The following is a 27,931-nucleotide window of genomic DNA, read 5'->3' on the forward strand; positions in this document are numbered from 1 at the left end:
GGCAGAGTGTAGAGGGATGCAGAAATTAACTTTGCAGATTGTAGTTGGATATAGATAGAAAGCATTGTTATCCAAAACAATGTCAAATTGTTTTCACTGGCCACCTCACCTGAGACACCATTCTTGGCAGCCTGGAGGAGAATTTTCTCAAGTAAGTTTACCTGGTCAGCTAACTAAGCAAGGAGGAAGTTTTCTTGATCACCTCTTTTAGTTGTTATTATGGTGTCTGCAGATATATGTAAGAGGCTGTTCTTATCTCATTGATTATGCTGAAGGGAGTGACTCATTTCTACTTGCTCTCTTCTTTGATTTAGCTTATTTATGTACCTTTGATGGCTGTATTTTCACCTGACATTTTGATAGGGAGTGTCACAGTTTGAAATGGTTTATTCAGATGATGTAGGGCCACTTGGGTCCCTGTTTAAGCTGTGTTTTTCACTTGGGTCAAATTCAGAGGTCATGAACAAGAATTATGATGATCCAAAAAGAATTAAAAACAAATGAGTTACTGAGGCTAAGTGTAGGTAGTACTTTAGCATGGCATTCAGTGAAGTAGTCTCCAATGCCATAGGTGACTTTGTCTTTGGAACTGTAGTTTCTCAAATACAGATTTCTGAAGTGACTTGTGCACCTAGCCTGTGTTTCAGAGAGTTCTGTAAATAAACATTTAAGACTTTAGTAGCATCCTTTCTGACATAATTCTGCAGTGGATAAATATTATGCCCCCAATACTTCTGCCTTCATCTATTGACTAAGGAGTAGTATAAGTGACCAAAACTTCATATCCTGTATCCCTGTGTCTATTGGATTCATGTTTGCTAGGCAAGAGGATTTTGGTGGTCTACTTCATTGACCAAGGCCATGAGACGTCTGTGTTTTTCCTAATCAATATATGTTGTGCTAAGACTGCAATATTTGAACTTTTTATGTTTATTTTTAATTTGGAAAGGAACGTGCCTGAGTGACTTACTACCACTTAATGGCATTGTGTAAGGAAGGGAGTGTTTGAAGGTGGGTGGTTGTGTTTGTGTGTGTGTGTTGCTCTTTAGCAGAGAGGCTATGCTGCTACAGTTATGAGACTTTATGAAATTATTTGTTTAAATTTGTAATTTTCTCAGTTTTATATTTCTATCCTTCTTAAAAGGATAATAGCTTTATCTGTCAGAAAATATTATTAGTTCCTCATTAGAGGTAACATTGGAGAAGGCAATGACACCCCACTCCAGTACTCTTGCCTGGCAAATCCCATGGATGGAGGAGCCTGGTGGGCTGCCGTCCATGGGGTCGCACAGAGTCGGACACGACTGAGGCGACTTAGCAGAGGTAACATTGGAGAAGGAAATGGCAACCCACTCCAGTGTTCTTGCCTGGAGAATCCCAGGGACGGGGGAGCCTGGTGGGCTGCCGTCTATGGGATCGCACAGAGTTGGACACGACTGAAGTGACTTAGCAGCAGCAGCAGAGGTAACATTATGTTAGATGCTATGGGAGAGCCATATGAGAACTTTATCAAAACCCAGATTGATACTGTGAGAAGATTGATACTGTGAGAAATCTTAATTTGAAACTTAAAAAATATATTTCTATAACAGTTCAGAAGTGAGGTAAATTTAACATACATCATTCATTCTTTCTTAAATCACACTCTCATCTCTTAGAGATTTTTAAGTTATCTGTTATAACAAACATTACTGATTTGTAATTAGTATGTTAATTATCTATATTCATTCATTAGCTAATTAATTCAGCAAACATTTTCTATCCCATATGTAAATAGGTGTCTCTGAAATGCTTGAGAAGTTATTCTCCTAAGTGTTTAATATATCCACATTATAACCTTATTTATACAATTGAACTTCATTGTTTATGAAATAGGTTTTGCTAAGTAAACATCAACTTCAGCACAACCCTTTTGCTGTACATCATGAATTCTGACTTCTTGAGGGTTTACGATATGTTAATGGTTTCTGTCCTCTGGGGTTTTACTCTGGTATGACCCTCTAATGTGAATGTTGACTTTAGCTAATGAAGTTGTTCAATTTTAGGATAGTGATCTTTCTGGTGAACAATATTATCTCCATCTTAAAAGTTGATTTAGGATCAGCTTTTGGAGTGAGGAGAACAATAAGAGAGATTAAGGGTTGCCCTCTAACCCTTAGAATCTGAGGTTCTTCTGAGCTTGGTTTCTAAGAGGGTATTGGCAGCCTCTTAAACATGATTTGCAGCCTTAAGGCCCCTTGCTGCTCTCTGGGAGAGGTGCTAACAATGATCTTTGCATCTGATATAAGTTTTTCCCGAGGCTTTTAAATAGGCATATCTGCTGGGACTTGAAGTTCTTATACACTTTGTCATTAGATAAATTTTGTGCATGTGCTGTTTTAGAATTTGGCCGTGTTCATTATTAATCTACTTTAATTTCTGTAATCTCCCGTTTAGTGTCAAAATCTACACTAAATTTTACATTGCTTGTGTGTAAATCTGTAGACAAAATGCTTTTGTTTTGTTTTTCTTAAGCCATGACTAAAGCTTTACTTTCTGTCCACACACCCCTGCCCCAGTTTTAATGAGACTAGTTGACATGTAGCACTGTATAATTTTAAGGTATATAGCATAATTGCTTGACTGACATGTACTGTGAAATACCATAGTAAGTTTAGTTAATGTCTGTCATCTCATGCAGTCATGCAGCTGTCAAAAAAGAGAAAAAGAGAAAACGTTATTTCCTTGTGATGAGAACTCTTAGGATCTACTCTCTTAACTGCTTTATATATATTTATATTTAATATAAATATATTAAATTTAATATATTTATATATATATTATATATATATACACACTACATTAGCTATAGTCATTGTTTTGTACATTACATCCCCAGTATCTATTTATTTTATATCTAGAAGTTTGTACATTTTGTGCTAACTTCCTCCAATTCTCCCTCCCCACTAATACCCACCTCTAGTAAACTTTCCTATGAGCTTGTTTTTTGTTTGTTTAGATTCCACGTATAAGTGAGATTATACAATATTTGTAAATAAATTATTTGTGTTGCTTCCTTGATATTTTGAAATAATCCTTCTGGTACAAAATTTATTAAAAAAAATAATATTTCCAAAGATCTGTAATTGTCATTTTCCTATAAATTATACCTAGTATGCTTATGGTCAAGCAATCTGTGTTGACTGTCATGCCATATGTTTATTAAATAGGAACTACAAATCTTTGTCTAAATATTGCATGAGCTTAATAAATTGCAGCTAATTGATATAAGATATAACATGTAAGTTTCCTGTTGGTAACTCAGTTCTTTGAATTGTATCCATTATTACCATCGAAAGCCAAACAGATTGTTTTACTTTCACTGAGCCCCTCAAATGCCTCCTTCCAGCACTACTCTGCTTTCCAATGTCACGTAGAACATGGTTCTAATAATAAACTTTAAAGCATGTGGTTATTGTGGGATTTCTTACCTTGCATTTTTTTAACCTCTGGTGTACCTCAAGCCACAACAAGCAACTACATTTTAACTGTCCAAAGAACTGAAGCCATTAGGCATAGTTATACATTGAAAACTAGTATTTTTTATATAAAATGAGGCTAAATCATATTATGTAATATGAACAACCTAACAGCAGGCAGAAACTGCAGATCTTTAGAGCTGAGGCTAATCTTGTATGTATTAATTTATTTTGACTTAATTTTTAATAGAGCTATCCATTGTATATTCCTTGATTATTTCTCTGCAATAAAGCGTGTACCTTCTAATCACATTTTCTTAAAAAATATGTTGTTAGTCTTGGCCTGCCTGATATTGAAATACAATTCAACTGATAGTGAACACATTTCAGATGTCTATTGAAAATTCTAGGTAAGAAAAATCCCTTGAAAATCAACGGTCCCTTTGGAATTTTATACTCAACATGAGGTTAGTTTGGAGAAAGGGGAAGATTAAGTGGACTCTCTGTTGTAGTGTGAATCTCAGAGGCTCTAGAGTTTTGTTGCCATGGGCTAGGATACACTTTCCCTCATTGATGATCTTGAAGGCCTGGTGAAAACAGGTGAAGAAATAGAATTTATTCTTAATCATTGTCCTTTGACACCAACCTGGCTGGTCTCCACCTTGCATGTCATCTCTGCCCATGACCTTGCTCTTTTAGCAACTGCTATTTAGAGTAACTTCCTTTGAGTACCCGCCTCATCCTCTAGAGCTCTGGGCCAGCTGTGGTTTTCTGCAGATTTCTTGGACCATTCAAGCTTATATCGGATTCTTCTTCCCTTGAAATCCTATAGCATTTGTTGATCATGTCATTCTTGTGGAAGTTTCACTATAATCTGCATGATGCTTGTATTTCTGTGCTTTTCGTGAGTGTTCTGTTTACCCAGCTTGCTGCCCAATGTGTCTTATTAAGGACAGGAACTGTCTTATATCTTAGACTGGTTTGTGTCCCTTTCAGCACCTGTCAGTAATGGATACAATAACTTGTTGATTGCACAGACCTTCAGTGGATAGATTCATTTGTACCATTCATTTGTACCTATTTACTGCTTTTCATAGGTTTTTGGACCGTTTCATCTTTGCTAACCACTGTAGGTTGCCAGGGAAGAGTTTTGGGGGAGAAAGCAAGAAAAGAGAACTCACACTTGTTGAATATCTGTTATCCACTAGGCATCATGATAGACTTTTATCACTCCTTACCTCATTTCATCCTCAAAATAGTCATATGTGATAGCTTATTATAATTCTCATTTTATAGTTCAGGAAACTGAGGTTTATAGCACATAAATGGCAGAGGGAGATAAAATGTTGTCTATTTCCCAGTACTCTCCTCATTCTAACACAATGTGCTGCCTGAAAGATTTATTCAAGAAGTTTAGAAACCAATTTTAAAAATTTAGAAAGCTGTAATCCATGGTATGACAACCAATACTTACATCAAAAATCTCAGTTCACAATATATCAGCAAACTCAAAAAGACTTCTTGATTTATACCTTAAAGTATAAAACTCCATGAGTATATTTTAAATGACTTATGAAGTTGAACATATAAACTTTTTAAAAAACAAGACATAAAGTAAAACTGTACTTCCTATTCATATATGAAACCGAATATGTATTTTGGAAAAAGAAATCTTGACTTTTATTTCATATTTGCCAATTTTACTTATATACTTGCCCTAATACAATAATTATTTTTATATCAAATATTAGAAATATGATCTCTAATGTGCTTTAATATTAATGTTAATATTATTATAAAATAATCTTTTTATGGAACTTTTAATTTGATTTAATTTAATTTTTATTTTTATTTAACAATAATTTGATTTTTAAGAGCTGAGTTAGTACAAAGGGCCTTGCTTTGTCCTGAGCGATAATCAGCATGTGTTGTTCCCTGTGGCGCATCCATAGACTAGTGGGATGGCAGATGTAGAGACGGCTAACAGTAAGGACTGAATGAAGAGGCTTGGGCAGTGCAAGTAGAGGAAGGGGTAACCAGTGACGGCCGTCTTGGTGCCTTGAGTGTCCACACTTCAACACTGGCATAGTGAGGATGTTTGCAAGTCTTAACCAGTGGACGGTTGATACTAGAGTCTTAAGGTAAAGAGAATTCCTCTCATCCTTGCCCAGAGGCATGCAAAATATGAGGTTATTATATCTGAATAGAGATGACAATAGTAAATGCCATTCCCAATGCTCTTTTTGTTGTTTTATTCCTCAGCGCCCATAACCCAGGGAACTGGAGTCAACTTTCCAATTGGAGAAATCCCAAGCCAACCATACTATCATGACATGAACTCGGGGGTCAATCTTCAGAGGTCTTTGTCTTCTCCACCAAGCAGGTAACTGAAAGAGGAACTGCTTTTCTTCTCAGTCTGGTATGCAAATAGGTAGGTAGGGAGACATGCACATAGATAGGTTTGCCGGTAAACAGTGTGGAAATAAAACAAAAAGTTCAAGATTTTTTGCTGATTTTTCAGAGTTTTACTCTTTCTTGGTTAAACTTATTTTGAAATTTGAAAGTTAAGTGTAATTGTTGTTCAGAGCATTTTAAACAATCATTTCGGGAGTAGGGGGACAAGGGAACTATGAAAAGGTATTAACATGATTTTTATCTTCTATGAAGTATTGTAATTTCACAAGTCATGTAATTCTTTTGGTGACCTTAAAAATGATGTTGCCCTGGTTTAGGATTGATCTACTCAAGTTTTATCCTAATACCATGTCCAAACTGGGGATAATGAAGTGAAAAATAAAATGTGTCATTTATTTAACTTTAAAAGGCCTTATTCTAGGCCACAGGTTTGCCGAGTTCTTCAATTGATGCTCTTTGAATAATTTAGTTAACTTTTAGTTACCAGTGAAAGTATTACCTGCTCTGAGATTTGGCTGAACCAGGTGGGAAAGAGCTACAGTGAGGTGACTTTGTCTTTTGGTTCTCTGCTGACATTCTCATTTTTCTCTCTCGACCTTCTAATTTTAACCTTCAGGAGTTTAAAAGGAAATCTTCTATTTAAATGAGGGAAAATTAGCTTGGAAAGTTATTGTACATTAGAATTTCATGATATGTTCCTTTACCATAGAATGATAGAAGAGGGCTGAGTGAACGAGAAGGCAAGATAAGCAGATATTGTAGCTTTATTGGGTATTCTGCAGGTTGAATCTTCAATACAGAAAGACGAATCTCACTTTCAGAGCATTAAAAATATCCATGATCAGATAAAAGATCCTACATGAATTCCAGAGCAAAACATGTATTTTATAATATCAATTTTTAAAAAATAAAAAAATCTGGATAACCATTTTCCTATGCTAGTCTCAGTAACAAAAATTAATTGCATTTGGATTAATTATGGGGCTGTGCACATTTGTACATTTATTAGCTAATTTAATTGTGTGTCATTTATGATCAAACTGTTTTCCTATAGTAAGATTTCATAGCAAGTATTTAGGTTTATTATTAAAATGGTCTGTGATATGGTAATTTGTTTAAAATGCTTTGATTTTTCTAAATTTAAAATGTGAATAGTAATATTTTTATTTTATATGCTGGATTGGTATCTTGTCCACCTGGCTCTTTCCTCATGATTATTCAGTATTAAATACAATACTATGTCATTTAGAATAAAAAAGTTTTAAAAAACATTTATCTTTTACTTCCTTATGAAAATCTTTTCTCCCTCAGTTCAAGTTTTCCTGTATTTACTGTTGATTCACAGATGAAAGAATTAGATTGAAGGAGGGGTTAAAAAATGCATTCTAATTTTGGATACCGTAGAAAGAAACTAAATATCTACTATTTATTCTCACTGTGACTTAGCACTAATAGAAATTGCCATCTTCTACATAATGTTAATAGTTTGGGAGTTGTGAGTCAAATCTTAATCACAAATGTATCTATGAGTTGAAAGAGTACAGTCTAAGAAGTCAGGCTGCTATAATTAACATGCTCTGGACAATTGATTCGCTTCAAATTTGTCTCCCTACTTGTAATAAAATGGAGGATTGGATTATGTGTGTGGCTTCTAAAGTCAGGTACAACTCTGAAATGCTACGACATTAGGTTTTTTATCAGAACCTCAAGTTTATTCAGAAGATTTCCTTTTTTTAGTTTTTACCTGCATGGGTGTGAATAAGAATTTTTTTTTTAATTTAAGGAAACAGTATCCATTTTCATATTCATAACTAACTGTTTAATACAATATTGGTGGAGATATATGAAGGCATATATTAAGCAATATGGCATGTGGCATAGAATAGATTTTTAATCATGGCTAAATATTCATTTTTCTTAGTTATTGTGATAAAACCATGTTTTCTTTATTAAAATATATTATTTTGGAAGTATACCATTGGGTTTGAATTTGGCGATGATGATTTTCATGGTTGACCTTAAGAGTAAAGGATCTACAACTTTATTTTTTAAGGAAAAGGTAAATAAGAATATATGAAACAGTTTATAATCAGTGAAGTACTATAAATTTTTAATATTATTAATTATAGGGTTACTACTAATAATTACTATTTAATAAGTGCCAGCCACTAAATGTATGAGCTTTATATTTAATAACTCATTTAATCCTCCCTACAATTCCCCTTTGAGCAATGTTTTATTGTTTCCATTTTACAGATAATTAAATTGAGCTTAGAAAGGTTATGGACCTTACTTATCTGTGAATTCATATGAAAGGATTACATTGTTAATGGCAAGTGCCCTACAAATGAACGTTATTAATATTGATAATAATTATGAGTTAGGTGTGATCTTAATAATAGTTTTTAAGTTAGTACACATATCACATTAAGAATTCACTTTTTAACTACCAAAAACAATATTTTACTACTGGAAATATATTTCAAAAGGTAAATATCAGAAACATCCTATTTATTACACAAATACAGTTCTACTCTGTTATAATAAATGATACATAAAACTGGAAATGTTTGCTACTCCTATTGATGTCTTGAATACTCACCATTATTTCTGGGATATTATTACTTGTGTTTGTGGAAATTTCTCCAGTAAGGATATTCATAGATTATAAACTTTCAGGTGCTACGCATCTTCCTAGAGTTCCCATTAACTGTTGTCATATTTTAACAGCAAAAGACCCAAAACTATATCCATAGATGAAAATATGGAACCAAGTCCTACAGGAGACTTTTATCCCTCTCCGAATTCACCAGCTGCTGGAAGTCGAACATGGCACGAAAGAGATCAAGGTGAGTAACAAGGAGTTGCCTCTAGGGACGGTGGAGGAAAATGTCAGCTCCTTCCATAAGTTTCATTTAGTCAAAATTTCATAATTGAATCAATATGGGTTATATTTCTTCATGAAATGATTGCAGTACAATTATTTTTAAAGTCATGTACTGATAAAATGTTATTGAAGTTACAAAATTCCCATATATTTGTTTCTTGAAATTGAACTTTTGTTTGTTTTTTTTTTAGAATAATCTTTTAGAAATCTCAGTATGTGTGTGACTGATGATGGTCTGGCCATATTAGTTGGTTGGATTATAGCAGGCATAAATTCTAATTCAGTCAGATCAGTTTGTTCCTCTTAATATGGGGTATTTTAAGGTGGAGCCAAACTTGAAGCGGTTCTCAGGTGCCAGTTACTGAAAGTTCTCGTTTAAAGGAAGCCATGCTTTCTTTTGGAAGTAGGTGCAACGTGAACAATAAATAAAAGTATGATGTTAGACACTTGGTGTCTGAGTCAATCCAGTTATTTCTTCTAGATGAAACTATAACCTAACTCTAGGGCAGCTCTAGGAAAAAATATAAATATCAGAAATAGGTATTCTTTGACTCTCTAAATTCATACTTTGTTCTTTTTCTTTCTTAAAGTCTACTGGGTTAAATATATTTCATCAGGTATACTCATGCCTTTTTGCCACGGTTAGAGGGAGATAATTAAACATGGAAACAAAGATTAGCTAACAATCTTTGTTGGTATGTGTGCAAAAATGACTTGTAGAGCAGAACAAAGTGTATTTGAAAATTGTCTTTAAAATTCTCCATTTAATTAAAAATGTAAAAAGAAAAAAGTGGTTTTCAGTCCATAACCTGGGCAAGTATATCTGAGGATTGAGGAGTTGCATGTCCAGTAATCTCAGGAAACCAAATAGCCCTGAAGCTTAGCAGTTAAAGCCAAAATTCAGGATTCCCTTTCTGCTGCTCCATGTTTTTCTACTGAGTGCCATAGGAGTTAAAGAATGGTGAAATAGTCTTCACGGAGGAATTGACATTGAATCAGGTGGAGCCGGGTGGGTCTCCTTTAGCATGCTGAGATTTTAACTAAAAAAGCAGGGGGCAGGGTGGATGAAGACAAAAGCATAGGCAAGCACTGAGGTGGGGAAGTGAGTTTCCAAATGGCTGTGTGTGTGCCCTGTGGCTGGCTGCTGTTTGTGTGAATGGAAATAATGGGCCGTCATTTTAAGGAAGGATTTGAAAATCAGCCGAAGAGTTTGGGCTCTGAGCTCCTACCCTACCTCCCCAGTCTATTCTGTAGACAGAACCATCTTTTAAAATATAACGTCATATCACTCCCCTGCTGCAGTTACGTCCTGCTTCTCCTCAGAGAGAATCAGGACTCCCTCACATGATTCACAGATCTTTGTGGTCCTCTGGCCTCTGACCACTGCTCCAGTCTAAGCGGGGGCTGTCTGCTTCCTTCTTGCACTCGAGCCTACTGCTTTGTTTAGATTTGGAAGTGTAACACCCAAGACCTTCATATAAGCCATGCCCTCTGGAACGCTCCTCTTCTGACTCTTCATCTGGCAAATTCTTGGTCATTTTTCATGTCCCAGCCTAAATGGAGGAATTTCAGTTTGAAACCTAGTATTATTCCCTCACTGTACTCATAGTATGTTGTTCCGTATTTGCTTATGGGATTAATTGTCTGAATGTGTCTGCATTGTGAGGACAGAGACTTGATCTGTTTTGGCTACTGTGTATTCAGAGCCTAGGAACCCTGTGCAACACTTGGGGCTCAGCAGAGGCAAATAGATGTTTGCTGGCTACGTGGACCACTGATAGGCGAAACACCAGTCTCATTAGCGAAGGCCAGAAATAACAGGGCCTTCATCAGACTTGCAGAAGTAAGAATAAAAGCAAAACCCTCAACCCTTTATATTTTATTACTTGTTTTACTGACATTGTCAGCTTTTTCTAAACAAAGCCATATTTTCCTCGTCAGAAAATTGTTCTGGAAAAGATTCTAATGGTAATAACAATAACATTGTGAATGTGTGGCAATGAATGTGTTGTGCAGAAGTGTAGGTGTTCTTTATTACAGACAGTGTCACTCTGTAAGAGTTGCTTCCTCTTTCAGCCTGTTGAATAAAGCCAATTTCAAATCATATTGTAAAACATTTTTGAAAAGTAGAAGGGAAACTGTCATTCTTTCTCTTTGTAAAATCATCGTATTGTCTTGGTGATTTTCTTTTGTCAAGATGACTAGAATTATTGGAGAAGTCTGTAAAGGCATATTATATTAAGAGTAAGGAAGAATGATTCATTTTCACACGTGCTTAAAAAAAAATGTGTCACTTTAATTCTGAGACCCTGAAGATTTTGTAATGTGCACAATAAGCCACTGTGGGAAGAAGATGTCAACTGTAATGAAAACATGAGGCCAGGATAGTGCTATCTTTATAAATTTCCTAAACCAAATGCAGTCCTTTTGTTCGGTGAAAATTGCTTTCTTCAGATTTGCAAAATAAAATGCCTCATGGTTGTTCTTGTCCATCTTCACAGGTTCTTTAGTCACACTTGCCTGTCGTCTTGAAGGGAGTATTCTAAAGGGCATATTGAGTACCACTTGAAATTGTAATGGCTTTAGTACATGTCTAAAAACCCTGCACTAATTAGTATTCAGTGACTACTTACTGGTCGCTTAAAATATACTTGTGTTTATAATTGGCAGAAATGTTTAAAATTTACTGTTAATTATTTCCTGCATCTGCCTTATTCTGTTCATGTCAATTTTGCACTAAAATCTACACTTGCCATAGTCCTTAACAAAAGTGAGTGAACTATGTGAATCAAAGATAGTAAAATTATGGACAGTATGTGTCGTTCCACCTTTCCTTATTATCTGAACCACGAACCTAAACCTTTGAGATTTATTCCAGGTAGATAAAAATAAAGGATATATTCACCAGAAAATGATTATCCTCATGTCATTTTTAAAAACTAGGCAAAACTTTATAAGATCTAAATTCATGCAATGAGAAACGGTCCTGTAATTTTAACAATTTAATGAAAAAAGTGTTTTTATTTTAGCATATTACATAGTTATATTTTTTGTCTTCCAGAATGCAAAAAAGTTACATTTCATAAAATCATTGTAATTTTTAGTTTTGTAGAATATAGAACATTTTAAAACTGAACAGTGCTTAATAGTGTTAAACATTTTGTAGGAAACTTTATAATTTGCTTAATTTTCTTCTGATAAATAGTGCAGAAATTAAATTTGCTAGCATCTATATTCAGAGAAGGCAATGGCAACCCACTCCAGTACTCTTGCCTGGAAAAATCCCATGGACAGAGGAGCCCGGTAGGCTGCAGTCCATGGGGTCGCTAAGAGTCGGACACAACTGAGCAACTTCACTTTGACTTTTCCCTTTCAAGTATTGGAGAAGGAAATGGCAACCCACTTCAGTGTTCTTGCCTGGAGAATCCCAGGGACGGGGGAGCCTGATGGGCTGTCACACAGAGTCAGACACGACTGAAGCGACTTAGCAGCAGCAGCATTTATATTATATAATATTTATGTTTTAGCTTTGTATTCTTTTATATATAAAGGAAGAAAAAAGAAAACTGGGGCAGTAACAAAGGGATGTACAGCTGCTACTACACTGTCTTCCTAGATTCTAGAATATTTTTTTCTTGCTTGGTCTCTGTTTTGAATTTCCTAGTCTTAAACTGCGTGACTGCTTTTACCGCTATTGACAAGTTAGTTTCTTGAATAGTGCTTTTCATCATTTTAGATTTTTTGTTGTTGTTGTTGTTCAGCTTATTATTAAAAAAAAATACCAAAAATCAAGAACTTACAGTTCTTACAGAACTTGCAGTGAATCTCCTTATATCATCATGTTATTAGAGGGCAAAGCCTGGTGCAGCCTTCATCACAGTCTTTGTCATCTTCTTCAACCACAAAACCAATACAATATTGTAAAGTTTAAAAATAAAATAAAATAAAAAAGAAATCTAATTATAAATTAAGTCATATAATTGCACAATTGATTAATATACTGATAATAAAGATCCTCTTTAGAGAACTAAAGTAAAAAAAAAAAGAAAAATTGCATTATGAATATCTTTCAAACAGAAAGGAAAACAGTATGTTGTTGGTGAGGCTTTCATCAGAATCCTTATACTGACTACTACTTAACAGATGTGTGTGCTCTTTTCACGTGTTTTGGATGGAGCACAACCTGTGTACATGTTAGAAGAGACAATGCTACTTATAAGTGGGAAGTGATACTCAACTTCTGTTCTCTGGAGCCTTAATAATTTGAAAATACAGCATTTTGCAGAAAAGCCACCATGGATAATTGGTTTGAAAAAAATAACTTGCTGTGTGTGATGCTGCGCCTCTAGATTGGGGGAACACAGCCTAAATTAGGGGTGTGGAAAACCCATGAGGTACAGTGTGCTTCATTATCATAGATGCCCTGAAGAGTTTCTTGAAATGGAAAAAGGTTTTATTTCAAATCCATTATGCACTGATTTCCTATTTAAGTTTATTTTGAAGTAGCTTGGAAACCCCATTTCTATTGTTATTATGATACCAATATCATATACAGTAGGAAGTTGATTTTTCAGACATAAGAACATGGATTATTAGAAGCCTTAGTGAAAGTCACTCAGTCCTGTCCAAACTCTTTGTGACTCCGTAGACTGTATCAGTTCAGTTCAGTTCAGTCACTCAGTTGTGTCCACCTATTTGCGACCCAATGGACTGCAGCACTCCAGGCCTCCCTGTCCATCATCAACTCCCGGAGCTTACTCAAACTCATATCCATTGAGTCAGTGATGCCATCCAACCATCTCATCTTCTGTCGTCCCCTTCTCCTCCTGCCTTCAATCCCAGCATCAGGGTCTTTTCAAATGAGTCAGTACTTTGCATCAGATGGCCAAAGTATTGGAGTTTCAGCTTCAGCATCAATCCTTCCAGTGAGCATTCAGGACTCATTTCCTTTAGGATTGACTGGTTTGATCTCCTTTAGTCCAAGAGACTCTCAAGAGTCTTCTACAGCACCACAGTTCAAAAGCATCAATTCTTTGCTGCTCAGCTTTCTTTATAGTCCAACTCTCACATCCATACGTGGCTACTGGAAAAACCATAGCTTTGACTAGATGGACCTTTGTTGGCAAAGTAATGTCACTGCTTTTTAATATGCTGTCTAGGTTGGTCATAATTTTCTTCCCAGGAGCAAGCGTCTTTTAATTTCATGGCTTCAGTCACCATCTGCAGTGATTTTAGAGCCCAAAAAATAAAGTCTGACACTGTTTATATTGTTTGCCTACCTATTTGCCATGAAGTGATGGGACCAGATGCCATGATCTTCCTTTTCTGAATGTTGAGCTTTAATCCACCGTTTTCACTCTCCTCTTTCACTTTCATCAAGAAGTTTTTTAGTTCTTCTTCACTTTCTACCGTAAGGGTGGTGTCATCTGCATATCTGAGGTTATTGATATTTCTCCTGGCAATCTTGATTCCAGCTTGTGCTTCAGCAAGCCCAGCATTTCTCATGATGTACTCTGCACATAAGTTAAATAAGCAGGGTGACAATATACAGGCTTGACGTACTCCTTTCCCGATTTGGAACCAGTCTGTTGTTCCATGTCCAGTTCTAACTGTTGCTTCCTGACCTGCATACAGATTTCTCAGGAGGCAAGTCAGGTGGTCCAGTATTCCCATCTCTTTCAGAATTTTCCACAGTTTGTTGTGATCTACAGTCAGAGGCTTTGGCATAGTCAATAAACAGAAGTAGATATTTTTCTGGAACTCTCTTGCTTTTTCGATGATTCAGTGGATGTTGGCAATTTGATCTCTGATTCCTCTGCCTTTTGTAAATCCTGCTTGAACATCTGGAAGTTCACAGTTCATGTATTGTTGAAGCCTGGCTTGGAGAATTTTGAGCATTTCTTTGCTAGCGTGTGAGATGAGTGCAATTGGGCAGTAGTTGGCTCATTCTTTGGCATTGCCTTTCTTTGGGATTGGAATGAAAACTGACCTTTTCCAGTCCTGTGGCCACTGCTCAGTTTTCCAAATTTGCTGGCATATTGAGTGTAGCAGTTTCACAGCATCATCTTTTAGGATTTGAAATAGCTCAACTGGAATTCCATCACTTCCACTAGCTTTGTTCATAGTGATGCTTCCTAAGGCCCACTTGACTTTGCATTCCAAGATGTCTGACTCTAGGTGAGTGATCACACCATTGTGGTTATCCGGGTCATTAAGATCTTTTTTGTACAGTTCTTCTGTGTATTCTTGCCACCTCTTCTTAATATTTTCTACTTCCATTAGGTCCATATCATTTCTGTCCTTTATTGAGCCCATCTTTGTATGAAATGTTCCCTTGGTATCTCTGATTTTCTTGAAGAGATCTCTAGTCTTTCCAATTCTATTGTTTTTCTCTATTTCTTTGCATTGATTACTGAGGAAAGCTTTCTTGTCTCTCCTTGCTATTCTTAGAAACTCTGCATCCAAATGGGTATATCTTTCCTTTTCTCCTAAATAGTCTATGGAATTCTCCAGACCAGAATACTGGAGTGGGTAGGCTTTCCCTTCTCCTGGGGATCTTCCAGACCCATGGATCGAACCCAGATCTCCCACATTGCAGGATGCTTCTTTACTTTGAAACTCCTTATTTACAGGTAAGCAACCCAGGCTTCCTGGGTGGCTCAGTGGTAAAGAATCTGCCTGCCAATGCAGGAGACACGGGTTTGATCCCTGGATCAGGAGGATTCCTTAGAGAGGGAAATGGTAACCCACACCAGTATTCTTGCCTGGGAAATCCCATGGACAGAGGAGCCTGGTGGGCTACTGGGGTCACAAAGAATCAGACACAGCTCATGCATTGGAGAAGGAAATGGCAACCCACTCCAGTGTTCTTGCCTGGAGAGTCCCAGGGACAGAGAAGCCTGGTGGGCTGCCGTCTCTGGGGTCGCACAGAGTCGGACACGACTGAAGTGATGCAGCAGCAGCGGTAGTCACTGAGCACACACACTCCATTTAAGTATGAGAGGCTGTCTCTTCTGGAGTGTCTACATATTAAGACCAGAGCCTTAGTCTTCTTTTTCAAAGGCTATTTTTTTTTTTTAATTTTTCTGTTATCCTGCCACCCACCAAGGAATCAATATAACTTAACCTATGTAGGGAGAAATGGACTAGGAGAATCTGAACACTGCTTAACATGTGTTGGCAGTTGGACAGTTCTCATAGGGAGCTTCATGGAAGGTTCTGTTAAACCTTATAGAACTAGAATAAAAGTAGAGGTGAATTTATGAATTTTTAGGTTCTAGAAGAATTGTCAAAACAATTTTGAGGTGGTAAAATTTATATCTTCTTTTTTAAAAAACCTCTTACCCTTACACTTTGTGCCATGATAAAGTTTCTGAACTAGGGAAAAAAAAAGGAGATATGAGTGCTTTCAATGGATAAATGTGGAGGAGAGCTGGCTTGAATATTTAAGCATGCTATTTAAAGTTAAAAAAAAAAACGTTTTGTTATAGAGAATGTCAAAAGCAGAAAGAATCTTAAAGTGAGCTTCCATGTACCATTTTCAGCTTTAACTGTCATCAATATTTTGCCCATCTTGTTTCATTTAGTATCGCCCAGGTTTTTTTTTTTTAGTATCTTAAAGTCAATCCCAGACTTTGTGTCATTTTACTTGTGAATACTTAAGTTTCTAATAGACAATTAATTTTGTTTTTAATACAACCCCCATATCATTATTAACTTAACAAATACAAAAATAATTCCTTAATATGTACTGTATTACTCATGTGTGAATTCCCCAAAATATGTTATAGGCTGTTTGTTTAAATAACGATCCAAAACAGTCCATGTACCATACTTGTATTTTCAAACAGTCTTTAGCCTATAATTGTTCTATTAACTATTTATTCCCTTTTATATATCATTTATTTATTGAAGAAACCACGTAAATTTAATTTTTCTGTTCAGAAAACACATATAAATGAGGAAAACCAGACCCTTCTGCCATTTGTGACTACCATTTATTGAGCATTTACTCCCTTTAGGATTGAGCTAAGGCTTTAGATATATTTTTCTTTTCAACCCTCTTTAGAAACAAACATTTTTTTTCCACAGCTTGTTAAGCCCATTAGTACAGTGGTTAAGAAATCTGACATAGAAACACAGATCATAAATAGCAGAGGTAGAACGGAGCCCTTGTCTCTTCAGTTACTGAATGCATACTCATTATTACTATATATACTGCCTTCCAAAGAAGTCAGTCAGGAATGTTCATGGGTTTGCAGATTGTTTACCAAACCTATGTGACAGTTTTTCTTTTCCTTACACAAACGAAATTTCATTACAAAACAGCCATAATGACGGAAGAATGTACAAACTTCAGGGATTCATGAATACAGTCCTTGGGCTGAACTCAGCTTAAGCGTCTCTTTTCCTTCTGATAATAAGATGTTGTTAATAAATAATACTAAAGTCTAGAATGTCTTTAGTAGAGGTGTGTGATATGCATTCAGTTTGAAATGAGCTAGGTGTATCAAAATTTAAGAATTACATTTAATTGACCAGGAAATTGTAAACAGTGGTATGGCCTTAGACAAATCACTGAATGTCAGTAAACTGAGTTTTTTCATCTGTGAGACGGCAAAGTTGGATACTAAGGTATCACTGTGTTCTAATGTTCTGGATTTTAAGTTAATTGAAGTCAGACATTTTATAGATCTTTAATATTTGAGTCTTTAAGCTTTCATTATCCTGAATCTTTTTGAAAACTCTGAAGGTTTTCAATTTCCTAAATTATTTTTTAGATGTTTGTTTTAAATACTCTTATTGAATAACATGATAATTGGCTCTGTAGGTGCTTGGAGGCATCATATGTTTTGCCTTATACCTGAGGAATGTGCAGTTCTTACAAATACATGCCTTGTCCTGCACCATTCTGGTACAACAAATGATGGAGAGAGACTGAGCTATTATAACAGAACCTTGTTATGGGATCAGTGTCTCCTACTTTGAAAATAAATGACTCAGCCAGACGGCAACATTTATTTTCTCTAAATGACTAGGGATGTAGCAATAGGAGACCATTATCCTGTGACAATATTCTGTTTCATTGACATTATCTCACAAATGTAATTGGTCCATTACTAAATAGAGGTTTTGTTACTGATCAATTTCACGTGCTTTCTAAAACCATTAGGATAATAAATTTGCCATCATAGTAATTTCATTGACAGGATGTTCTTTTTTTCTTCATTTACATTTGTTAAAGGAAAAATATAGATTTAGATTGAACTTAAACACTACAATTTATAACAGTTTTGACTACTTTTCCATTAAGAGAAATGGAATATTTTGCAGAGTAATCATATTTACATTGAACTGCCAAAGTGACGACTTTATAATTTTCATGATATTTTTTTGTCTGCTATACTAAACCACATCAAATCACAATTGTTCCTAAGCAATTAGTTTACTACCTCAGGTTAATGATTTTATTTGAAATAAGTTCCAAATCATTTCTAGGACTTTCCTGTAAATCCACTAAAGTAACACATCAGTAAAATCAACCCTAACTATTACCAGTGTGTATAATAACACCATCAGTAACAACCTCAACCTTGAGATGTCTTACAGCATAAATGTTTCTAAATGCATGGCTTTTCCCCAAATGTTCTCTAAAAAGTCATCTGTAATCTTGTTAAATTAGAACTCTTCCAGTATCTCTCTGACTTTTACAGTTAAGGTTACGGTATTGATTTTATTTTATAGTCCATGGCTCTCAGATGCTTAACACTAATAAGCCTCTATAGCCAAGCAGTTCTCCCCAGAGGCATGGCGAATAACAGCTATTTACCTATGCCAATATTTAATAAGCATCTAAAATATACTCCAAATCTTGCATAATTGTTTGGTGTTTTTCCTCCTTGAAAATTAGATTTTCTGGCATTACTCAAGACACTTTATCCTTGTCTGTCTGTTAAAATGAAATTGCTTAATGGACAAAAGTATTTTGAAGTACTTTTAAAAATGAAGTTTTCACTTATTCAGTATTCACTCTTTTAGCATTGTTCCTCATTATTCAAGACTTTTTTTTCTTTATGTATCAGGAAGGTGTTTGTGAGCTTCAGAGGGGTTTGAGCTTTAACTTGGCATTGGGTGTTGGTGAAGCTTGGAGACTTTTTTTTTTTAATAGAGTTGTGATAAACAGAGACTTGTAGAAACATGCTGCTTACAGGCTTGGGTTGGAATATACTATATAGAGAGACTTAAATTATCACAAAAGTTTTCAGACTGCTCAAGGATACAGTATTATACTCAAGTGTAGTTAAGATTATATAACTCAAATATAAAGTAAGAATTTTCATATATTTAACATGAAGATTACCATATTTTCTGTTTTCTCCTTTGAAAAAGAGCTTATTTCTTAAAAAAAAAAAAGATTGACAAATCTAATTGAAGGTGATATCTTATCTCCTCTTACTGTAGCTTGCTGATTTTCCAAAGTTATTTTAGAGTGTGGCAAATATATATATATATATAGAGAGAGAGAGAGAGAGAGAGATAATTAACATGGCAGCTAATTGTTTTTTGAATCATCTGGCATCATCATCAAACCACTGTAGGGAGATTAAGTCCCTAGGTTTTGTCATAACATTCAGAGCTTTTGTTAACTTGGATTGTGTGGGAAGGACTTATTCATATTTGCCACCGAATCACAAAATTTTACATTTAGAAGAGTCCTTAGAAACAGATATTCAGATATTTCTTTTCACTTGCATTCTCAAAATTCATTATTTCACCTTTAGTCAAGTAGATTACAAATGTTATATTGAAGCATTTCATTTTGCATTTTTGCAACATCTAATACCTAAGACCAATGAGGCATTTCCTTCTTACAGTGTAGTGTTTGGCACACTATCAATATCCGATATTGTCCACCCATCCTTGAGAACTATTTAAAATATTCTATGGAGCTACAGGCAGTATTTTTCTCCAAATATGTATTTTACCATTTTTATTATAAAAGTAAAAATTATTTGTGGAAGATTTGAAAAACAAACTGTCAATTATAAACAAGAAAATAAAAATCACCTATACTTCTATCATGTATAGATAACTCATGTTAATATTTGGACATATGCCAGTCTATTTTCTATATATATATTTTTTATGGATAACCTATATATTCTATTTCAAGTAAATTTTTTGCACTAAATTAGGCTTGTATATTTGGAGAAGGAAACGGCAACCCACTCCAGTGTTCTTGCCTGGAGAATCCCAGGGAGGGGGGAGCCTGGTGGGCTGCTGTCTCTGGGGTCGCACAGAGTCAGACACGACTGAAGCGACTTAGCAGCAGCAGCAGCAGCAGGCTTGTATATGCTGTTTTATAAATTGTTTTCTTTTTTTTGGTCTTTTATTTATAATATAATAGCTTGTTACCATGTCATTCAGGCTTCCCCAGTGGCTCAGCAGTAAAGAATCCAGTCGCAATGCAGGAGACTCAGGAGACCTTGGTTCAATCCGGGTTGGGATTGATCCCTGGAGGAGGGCATGGCAACCCACTCCAGTATTCTTGCCTGGAGAATCCCATGGACTGAGGATCCTGGAGGGCTACAGTCCGTAGGGTCACAAAAAGTCAAACATGACTGAAGCGACTGAGCATGCACTCACGCCATGTCATTCAGTTTCCACTGCATGACACAGTGTATGACCACAGCGTATGTTACCCTTTGGCTATACTATTCAGTTTTAAAGGTCTATTTTGCTCATGAATATTTAGAGAGTTTCCAACTTTCTATATAATTAATAAAGATACAGTAAAAATCATTGCATACAAATCTTTGTACTTAAGTCTCATCATTTTGTTCCTGTCTGGCTCACTTTAGTGGCCCTGTACCTAGTACACTCCCTGGCGTTAAGTCACCAAATTAATAGATAGATGCTCAATGAAATGTACTCTTACTGTAGAATTCCTGAGTTAAATATTATGTCCATTTCTAAGGCTTTTGATAAATACTGGCACAGAGTCTGGAAAGATCTTATCAATTTACATTCTCACTAGCAGTGCCTGAGTGGTTTGTTTAACTCCACTGTCATATCCATACTATTTAGACAGAGCACAGGGCTCTATGAGCAATTTTGAAACATGTCCTCTGACATGTATTTAAAGAACAGTGAATCAATGCCTTATGAGTCTAGTCATGCACCTCTTTTTTTTTTCTCATTTATCTTCCTTTTAAGCCATTGGGCATCCAATTATATCTTTGCTTCCTGGGACCCAGGAGAGCCCCCACCCCATTTCTTTGTGGAGGAAACAGGGAAATGTAGAGGGTACCTAGTGGAATGTGCACAACCTTCAAGTAAAGACACCTAAGTATTCTCTCTCCTTGTCCTCCAGACACGCTCCCTCTGGGTACTTCCCCACATCTTTACATGATCTACAGGTAAAACAGGAAAATAAGGGTCAGTATGCTTCCCCCAGGGAAATAATAGAAATAAATACATCAGAGCTCTGGGCTTGGTAATTTCAGTGTTTTACATAACGCTTTTTCAGTTATAAGTAACCTCTCCTCTAAGCTTTCCTCTCTTCCCCATGATTTACCCCCAGGCAGAAATGGAGAAAGAGAAACCCTGGTCTCTTTTAGAGCTTAGTTGGCAGAGTCATCTTTCCTACCTTCTCCCCGTCCTCTGGGCACAGGGCCCAGGCTGTTTCCTTGTCTTGGGACTGACTCTAGATTTATGGCCTGAAGTAAAAGTATCAGATTTCTAGCTCCTGAACTCGTCCCACACACCAGATTTAGTGGCCTCTCATTTATTATCTCATGTATTATAAATAGCGTTATTATTTTATACAGATGGGTCATTTCTTTTTCACGTTGTCACCCAGCTTTCACCCCACCATTTTAATGGGAAGCAGGAATTTCCCAGTTTAGCTCACATTCATATTTCACTCCGTTTTGTGTTGTTAGACAGACCCTCAGTGTTGGACGTGTTGACCACCTCTGCCTTCTTCCAACAAGGAGTTTGGTCTCTGAAGAGATTTTCTATATCTAGAGTTTGTGTAAATTTTTAAAGCTTCTTAAAACTCTAGAAAGCCTAAAACCTGTAAAAAAAAATAAAGGAACCTGGGAAACTATGATAGGTATTAAGTTAGGAAGACTTGTCAAGATAATACAATTTTATCAAATCCCAGTCGCTGGACTCCCTAAGCTAAGTTTTCCCACAAATGCACTTTTCTTCTTTGATCTGTGTCATGCTTATTCCAAAGGGGCAAAGTTTCATTGCACCTTGAGCTTTCCTCTGCAAAAGAAAAAAAAAAAAAAAAAGGAATCCTGTAACATCTGCTCAGAAGCTTGATAATGTGTAAAATAGAGACATTTTAAACAATGATTATAGCTATTTAAGCACCTAGTAATAAAATATACCTTAATATTAAATACTGGAAAATAACAGATGTTAGCAAAAGGTGATTTGTATCTAGAGGATTCTTTTAGACTTGTTTACAAGTGTAGCAGATACATGAGAAAGACAACTTACTAAGATATAAAAGGATTGGAATTTTAAAAGATTTTGAGGCAATGTACTTCTTTGTTAACTAAATGAAATATGTTTTTGTAAATCATAGGAATGGCACAGTTAATATATTTTAATTTAGTGTTATGCTATGCTTGAAAAGAACAGCTTCATAGGCACTCAAGAATTCGTGTGTGATCTTACATAATCGACTTCAAATAGTTGTAAACCTGTAAACCGTGTCATACAGAGAAGAAGAATAGGATTTTTTTTAAAAAAAGAAAATGATACGGTTTCTTGTAAGTGATAGAAATTAGATTTGTAACATTCACCTACTGAAGCATATGGGAAAAGATAACATATTGCTCTCCTGTATGTGAAGAAGGAGCAGGTGTCCCAGACAGGCGCGTGTTAAGGTGGCTGTTTGAGCTTGCCCTAGATCACTAGTTGACTTCGGTGAAGTTCTGCTAACAGGTGGCTAACTGATTGGAGTGTCAAGTGACATTTATCCCGGGAGCGACTTGGATGACAGGCTGCTACAGACTGAGGAAGGGGTCTTTGCTTTGATGAAGAAATTGCCAAAACTCATGTCTCATTAGTGTTTCCTAAGGTTCTTTGGAAGTGAACAACAGTTTAATTAAGGGCTGACGTAAACACGTTTCTGCACACTTTCCCTGCAGCATTTTATCACATTAGAATTGATCAAAATTGTTGCCTTGGGCTGACTTGAACAGATCTACATCTGGGGCGCCATGTGTGCAAGCTGCCGACGAGTCACGTGCATACGCTGTGGTTCACAGCAACGCTCTTCCTTTGTAGATGAAATTACCTTGTGAGATGAGTTGATCTAGCCACTTTATTGGCTTATACCTTTATCTCTTTGAAGTGATACTGTGAAATGAATGACACATCAGGGTTTAGGATGTATGTATGTCAGAGTGCCAACAATATTATAGTATGGCTAGTAAAATTTATGTGAAAACATGCTTTTGCAAAATATTTATTTAAAGGTATGCTTAAGTCTAAATGAACCAACTTACAGAAGTATTCCTCGTGAACCTTTTCTTACATGGTGACCTTTTATTATGTATTTAACTACACAATAGGTTTCTAAAGCCATAGCTAATTGTCCAGTTATAAATGTAAACGTGGGTGTGGACACTGAAGGTGAACACTGTCAATGTGAACCTCCTTTAAAAAGCAACAGACTCCTAGCTTTTTGCCATTTAGAAGAATCCTTTCTATAGCCCAGTATTATCACACTTGGAATTATCTAGTAGATTTCTATAGTTGATGTCTGTCTCCTGTGCTGAACTGTGTCACCAGCAAAAGGAACAAGTGGTCTTGTTTAACATCTTGAACTTTATGCCTTGCACTTTTCTTACACTTCTTAGAAGCTCAGTGACTGATTTGGTTCTTTCTGTTCACTTTACATTCAGTTCTTTCTCATCTGGTGGTGTCTATCCACTCATGATACATTTTAAGACCGACTGTGGTTATTTCACTCATCCAACGCTACTGGTTATCGTTCGACCAGATAGCTTCTTTCACATGCAAGAGATTCTAAAATAAACTGCCTAGACACAATGTCTGCTCTACCTCTTCTTCCTTCTTTTAATTCTAGATTTAAAAAATTCTTTTTGTGAGTAGCATGATCTATCCTCCACGTTTTTTGTGCCCTTGATAAAATCATCTTCTATAGGTAGTAAGACATTAGTCAACTTTTTACAAAATGTATGCGTGTGTGTGTGTGTGTATACATACACAGAGATGCATACAGATGCATGCTATGGATGTAACAAGTACAAAATAATAATATAATAACAATAACAAAATAATAGTGAAATAATGATTAAGTAATATAAGAAACAATCAAAAGATCATTAGGAAATCTAGACGTCCAAAGTTCTTTAGGAGGGATTACTTGAAAATAAGTTAGTTCAGTGGATAAAATATTGTTCTGTAAATGGCATAAAAAGACAGAATGACCTAATTTCCTAGCCTAAGGGACTATCATATGCTAGGAAAGCCGCTGAGTTAGAAATACATCCCCCGTGGCCTTTTTCACTTCCAAGACACCATAAACAAAGTAGCCTAGCTAAACTTTAATAGAATGATAAGGAAATATTTATGTAAAAATGTGGTACCATGCTAGATCTTAAAATGAAGAAGATACCATTTGAAGAAGATGATTCCAACTACTCTTTTTATGAAGAACCACAATGAGGAATATTTAAGAATGAGTATAGAAAGGAAATTCTTGTTTAACCCAATACCAATCAAATGGCCAAGTTGTGGAAGAGAAAAAAATAAGAGTTTTGGAAACTTTTCCCTTCTGAAATCAATTCATTTCTATATTGCTGCTTTCCAGATCACATTTAAATTTCTTTGTCTGGTTTCAAGCCTTCATAGTCTTTTGCTTCCCTCGCATCTGCTACCAGCAGCTCCGGCCTCCTTCTCACCAGAAGAAAAACCAGATAAACTTTTTTTATCATCTTGCTCTCTCTTCAACTTCTTTATTTCATGTATTATTCAACATATACATTAATATGTATGTATTGTTATTCAACTTATTACATATTTACATATTATTCAGTTTTATTATTATTCAGTTTATTTTCAACATAATCTTTTTATGTATGATTCTTCCTGCTTGAGGGACATTAGATTGTGAAAAGCTTGACATTTGTTTTTCTCCACAGAAAGGTCACTTAAGAACATCTTTCCTATGTATCTATTCCTCAAACATTTTTTTTTCTGTAGAATATGAGAGCACTAAACATGGAAATGATATCATTTTTCAGTTTGGCATGAAGTCTGTCGGACTGCAGACATTAAAATAAAATTAAAATAATCTGAGTTTGATTCATGCTTAAAATGTAATAGCTAGTGACTCTACTTCTCCCAGATAATTGACCTTTATTTTTATTCTCTCTTCAGGCCAGAGAGGTTTTTTTCTCCTTTGTGAAATAGGGGGGCTCATTTTATGTCACCTTAAGTATAGTGCATTCTACATGCTGTACACCAATATATTTTTATTGACTCAGTTCAGTTCAGTTAAGTCGCTCAGTTGTGTCCGACTCTTTGCGACCCCATAAATTGCAGCACGCCAGGCCTCGCTGTCCATCACCAACTCCCAGAGTTCACTCAAACTCATGTCCATCAAGTCGGTGATGCCATCCAGCCATCTCATCCTCTGTCATCCCCTGCTCCTCCTGTCCCCAGTCCTTCCCAGCATCAGAGTGTTTTCCAATGAGTCAACTCTTTGCATGAGGTGGCTAAAGTACTGGAGTTTCATCAATCCTTCCAATGAACACCCAGGACTGGTCTCCTTTAGGATGGACTGGTTGGATCTCCTTTCAGTCCAAGGGACCCTCAAGAGTCTTCTCTAACACCAGAGTTCAAAAGCATCAATTCTTCGGTGCTCAGCTTTCTTCACAGTCCAACTCTCACATCCATACATGACCCCTGGAAAAACCATAGCCTTGACTAGACGGACCTTTGTTGGCAAAGTAATGTCTTTGCTTTTTCATAGGCTGTCTAGGTTGGTCATAACTTTCCTTCCAAGGAGTAAGCGTCTTTTAATTTCATGGCTGCAGTCACCATATGCAGTGACTTTGGAGCCCAAAAAAATAAAGTCTGACACTGTTTCCACTGTTTCCCCATTTATTTCCCATGAAGTGATGATGCCATGACCAGATGCCATGATCTTCGTTTTCTGAATGTTGAGCTTTAAGCCAACTTTTTCACTCTCCTCTTTCACTTTCATCAAGAGGCTTTTTAGTTCCTCTTCACTTTCTGCTATAAGGGTGGTGTCATCTGCATGTCTGAAGTTATTGATATTCCTCCCGGCAATCTTGATTCCAGCTTGTGCTTCTTCCAGCCCAGCGTTTCTCATGATGTACTCTGCATATAAGTTAAATAAGCAGGGTGACAATATCCAGCCTTGGCGTACTCCTTTTCCTATTTGGAACCAGTCTGTTGTTCCATGTCCAGTTCTAACTGTTGTTTCCTGATCTGCATATAGGTTTCTCAAGAAGCAGGTCAGGTGGTCTGGTATTCCCATCTCTTTCAGAATTTTCCACAGTTTACTGTGATCCACACAGTCAAAGGCTTTGGCATAGTCAATAAAGCTGAAATAGATGTTTTTCTGAAACTCTTGCTTTTTCCATGATCCAGCGAATGTTGGCAATTTCATCTCTGGTTCCTCTGCCTTTTCTAAAACCAGCTTGAACATCTGGAAGTTCACGGTTCACGTATTGCTGAAGCCTGGCTTGGAGAATTTTGAGCATTACTTTACTAGCGTGTGAGATGATTAATGAGCCCAATTGATCTCATAGTGGCAAAACAAAGGCAGTTAAGGCTATTTTCTAATACTACCAGTCTTTATCTGTTTCTAAAAAAAAAAAATTGTTTCAGTAGAGACAGTGGACCTTCACATTCTTATTTTTCCTTAAGGTAATTTTGTAGTTTAAAAAAGATGGCAGTTTGTGGTCCCTTTTACAATTTGAAGAGTGAATTTTATTATTTCTGTAGTGCTGGCCTCTATAATTCCTCTGTGTGTTTTGAACATGAAGGTATCATTATTCAGTATATGCCTAAAGAAAACTAGTAAAATAAATGGATCTATAATAATTACCCAGTAAAGCAAGTGTATCATTTTGACTAAAAAATTGCAAAGGCTTCATTTCTCAAAAATTACATAATCACCTATATTGTTGAACTTCTCTGTACAAACACCTCTGATTTATGGGCCCTTTATGAAAAAAGGCTCACATAAATTCACATGGGTTTAATGAAAATCCCGAAATAGTTATAGTAGTTGCCGTAGCCTTGGTTGATCTTCTCCGGAAATGACATAACCAGAATGACACTCTATTCTGCTTCCCAAACTATGGTCATATTTAACTGCTTTTAAATGATGTACAGTACATGGTTTATTGCTTGTAGTATGGAGTCTTTAGAAACTCATTTATTCAGGTTAATTTTATTCAAAATTTATATTGAAGCACAATGTAAACCGTCAACAGAAACTTACGTTTCTTTTTCTAAGAGTTAATTTTAAATTAAAAATTTGGAATGGAAACTTATTACATCACCTATCAAGTGAGGGATGGAAAAAGCAGTTCTTTCCACCTCTAACAATCTGTATGTTTGTGATTAAACTTACAGCAGGCCAAAACGTATATTTGTGGTGTTGCCTTTCAAAATCACATAGCTCTTAAGTGAAATCAACTATTATTTTTGGCATTTTTCAAGGTAACTTAGCTGAAATGAACTTCCTTTGTCTATTTTTTAAATAGTTTTGAAATTTCTCTCTTTTTGGTAACAGTATTAATTTTGTGGTTTCATTAGTAAAATGTGTCTTTCCTTTTTGAGAGAGATAGTGTAAGGAAATGGTACACTGACTCATCAAAGTTCTCATAGATTAGTGACAACCAGTTAGTCACAAATTGTAGCTTAAGGCTACAAATACTCCTGTCATTTTTTCATAGACTGTGATGTCTGGTATGGCTACAGTAGCATATCTATTCTTTACATGCCAGTGAACTGAAAGCATCTATTTAATTTTATCAGATGCCTTTCCCAGAATTTAGGTAATTTTTTAAATGGTGAAACTATGATAACTAGTTTCTTGTATCAGTAGCACCATGAATTTTTTTCTCATGTCAAAAAGTTACTA

The 27,931-nt window shown here is 35.9% G+C and overlaps 1 protein-coding gene across 13 annotated transcripts in view; it reads left to right on the top strand.

Moving 5' to 3' along the window:
• NFIB (nuclear factor I B) overlaps positions 1–27,931 on the top strand; it is a 483,650-nt gene that overhangs the window by 412,655 nt on the left and 43,064 nt on the right. For all 13 annotated transcript variants that reach the window (XM_025281515.3, XM_025281510.3, XM_025281512.3 and 10 more), the window contains 2 exons: positions 5,721–5,841; positions 8,604–8,722. In XM_025281515.3, the coding sequence (XP_025137300.1) occupies positions 5,721–5,841; positions 8,604–8,722 (240 nt within the window). The remainder of the gene's footprint in view (positions 1–5,720; positions 5,842–8,603; positions 8,723–27,931) is intronic.

The sequence above is a fragment of the Bubalus bubalis genome, chromosome 3, assembly GCF_019923935.1.
Source record: "Bubalus bubalis isolate 160015118507 breed Murrah chromosome 3, NDDB_SH_1, whole genome shotgun sequence".
Lineage (NCBI taxonomy): Eukaryota > Metazoa > Chordata > Mammalia > Artiodactyla > Bovidae > Bubalus > Bubalus bubalis.